Source organism: Malurus melanocephalus, unplaced genomic scaffold (genome assembly GCF_030028575.1).
Source record: "Malurus melanocephalus ecotype Western Australia unplaced genomic scaffold, MMel_1.1 scaffold_1804, whole genome shotgun sequence".
NCBI classification, from domain to species: Eukaryota; Metazoa; Chordata; class Aves; order Passeriformes; family Maluridae; genus Malurus; species Malurus melanocephalus.
The window spans coordinates 2,413-5,013 of record NW_026625036.1 but is presented as its reverse complement, the minus strand read 5'-3'; the positions used below and the strand labels follow the sequence as shown (position 1 = coordinate 5,013).

At 39.6% G+C, this 2,601-nt stretch overlaps 1 protein-coding gene across 1 annotated transcript in view; it reads left to right on the top strand.

Annotated features, from left to right (window-relative positions):
• LOC130587361 (cytohesin-2-like) overlaps positions 1-2,595 on the top strand; it is a 13,863-nt gene extending 11,268 nt beyond the window's left edge. The window contains exons 5-7 of the mRNA XM_057388336.1: positions 541-714; positions 1,091-1,245; positions 2,447-2,595. Coding sequence (XP_057244319.1) covers positions 541-714; positions 1,091-1,245; positions 2,447-2,534 — 417 coding nt within the window. The 3' untranslated portion in view covers positions 2,535-2,595. The remainder of the gene's footprint in view (positions 1-540; positions 715-1,090; positions 1,246-2,446) is intronic.
• Positions 2,596-2,601: the final 6 nt, after the last annotated feature.

Genomic DNA, 2,601 nt, shown 5'->3' with positions numbered 1-2,601 from the left:
GTAAGACGGAGGCCGACGGCCGCGTGGTGGAGGGGAACCCCCAAAAATCCCCAAAAATCCCCAAAATTTCCAAAATTTCCCCTTCCCAGGACCCCCAAACTGAGCCAAACTGGTTCATACTGGTCTGAACTGGTTTCTACTGGTTTGAACTGGTTTCTCCTCTTCCCTAAACAATTCCCAGCTCCAAATTTCCATCGAAAAAGCCCCAAAATTCCACTTTTTTTCCCCTTTTTTTTCTCTATTTCAGTCGTTTTTTACCCAATTTTTTCCGATTTTTTCCCAATTTTTCCCAAACTGCTCCAAACTGGTTCATACTGGTTTTTACTGGTCCATACTGGTTTTTACTGGTTTCTACTGGTTTCTCCTCTTCCCTAAACAATTTTAATCCCCAAATTTACACCAAAAAAGCCCCAAAATTCCCCTTTTTCCCCGTTTTTTCTCTCTATTTCAGTCATTTTTCACCCGATTTTTTCCGGATTTTTTCTGAACTGGTTTTTCCCATTTTTTACTGGTTTTTCCCATTTTTTCCTATTTTCCCAGCACTGTTTCGAGCTGTACATCCCCAACAGCAAGGGGCAGCTGACCAAGGCGTGTAAGACGGAGGCCGACGGCCGCGTGGTGGAGGGGAACCCCCAAAAATCCCCAAAAATCCCCAAAATTTCCAAAATTTCCCCTCCCCAGGACCCCCAAAATGGGCCAAACTGGTTCGTACTGGTCTGAACTGGTTTTTACTGGTTTTTAATGGTTTGTACTGGTTTCTCCTCTTCCCCAAACCATCTCCAGCTCCAAATTCCCACCAAAAAAGCCCTAAAATTTCTCTTTTTTCCCGTTTTTTCTCTCTATTTCGGTCATTTTTCACCCGATTTTTTCTGGATTTTTTCCAAACTGGTTTTTACTGGTTTGTACTGGTTTGTACTGGGTTTTCCCCCTCCTAAATCATCTCCAGCTCCAAATTTCCATCAAAAAAGCCCCAAAATTCCGCTTTTTTCCCGTTTTTTCTCTCTATTTCAGTCATTTTTCGCCCGATTTTTTCCGGATTTTTTCCATACTGGTTTATACTGGTTTTTCCCATTTTTTCCCATTTTTTTAGCACTGTTTCGAGCTGTACATCCCCAACAGCAAGGGGCAGCTGATCAAGGCGTGTAAGACGGAGGCCGACGGCCGCGTGGTCGAGGGGAACCACGTCGTTTATCGGATCTCGGCGCCCACGCGGGAGCAGAAGGACGAGTGGATCAAATCCATACAGTGAGAGATTCCAAAAATTTATAAAAATTAATCCAAAATTATCCAAAATTATCCTAAAATTAAAAAAAAATATCAGGGGTGGTTAAATGGGAGTTTGGGGCTGTTAAATGGAGAGAAAAGGGAAAAAAATGGGATTTTCAGGATCAAATCCATACAGTGAGAGATCAAAAAATTTATAAAATTTAATCCAAAATTATCTAAAAATTAAAAAAAAATCATGGAAAAAAATTGGGAGGGGGTTTGGGGCTTTTAAATGGGGTTAAAAGCTGAAAAAAATGAATTTTCAGGGCATTTTGGGATCAAATCCATACAGTGAGACACAAAAATGATCCCAAAATTATCCCAAAAATTAAAAAAAATATTAAAAATTTATAGAAAAAAAAAATGGGGGGGTTTGGGGCCATTTGGGGCTTTTAAATGGGGAGAAAAGGGGAAAAAATGGGATTTTTAGGGGTTTAAATGGGATTTTTAGGATCAAATCCATACAGTGAGAGACTCAAAATTACCCCAAAATTATCCCAAAATTAAAAAAAATTAAAAAAAAGATTAAAATTTAAAAATATGGGTATTGGGGGGGTAAAATGGGGTTAAAAGGGGAAAAAAATGGGATTTTTAGGGGGTTTTGGGATCAAATCCATACAGTGAGAGAGTCAAAATTATCCCAAAATTAACTCAAAAATTAAAAAAAATAAATTAAAAATTTATATAAAAAAAAATTGGGGGGCTTTGGGGCTCTTAAATGGGGAGAAAAGGGAAAAAAATGGGATTAAAAGGGAAAAAAATGGGATTTTTAGGCAGTTTTGGGATCAAATCCATCCAGTGAGAGACCCAAAAATGCCCGAAATTATCCCAAAAATTAAAAAAAAAAAACAAAAATTTATATAAAAAAATATTGGGGGGGTTTGGGGCCGTTTGGGGCTTTTAAATGGGGTTAAAAGGGAAAAAAATGGAATTTTTGGGGCATTTTGGGTTCAAATCCATCCCAAAAATTCCCAAAATTCCCTCAAAATTCCCAAAAAAACCCCGGAACCCCCAAAAATCCCCCCCAGGGCTGATTTTGGGTCCGTTTTCCGTGGATTTGGGGCTTCCTGGGGGGGATTTTTTGGGGATTTTTTTTTAGGGTTCCCTGAAGGGTTTGGGGTCCCCAAAATTCCTAAAAAATTCCCAAAAAATTCCCAAAAATTCCCAAAATTTTCCTTAGGGCGGCGGTGAGCGTGGATCCCTTCTACGAAATGTTGGCGGCGCGGAAAAAACGAATTTCGGTGAAGAAAAAACCCGAAAATCCCTAAAAAATGGGAAAAAGGGGGCGGGACCCCCGGAATTCCCACCTTGGAAATCCCCAAAAATGGGGAAATT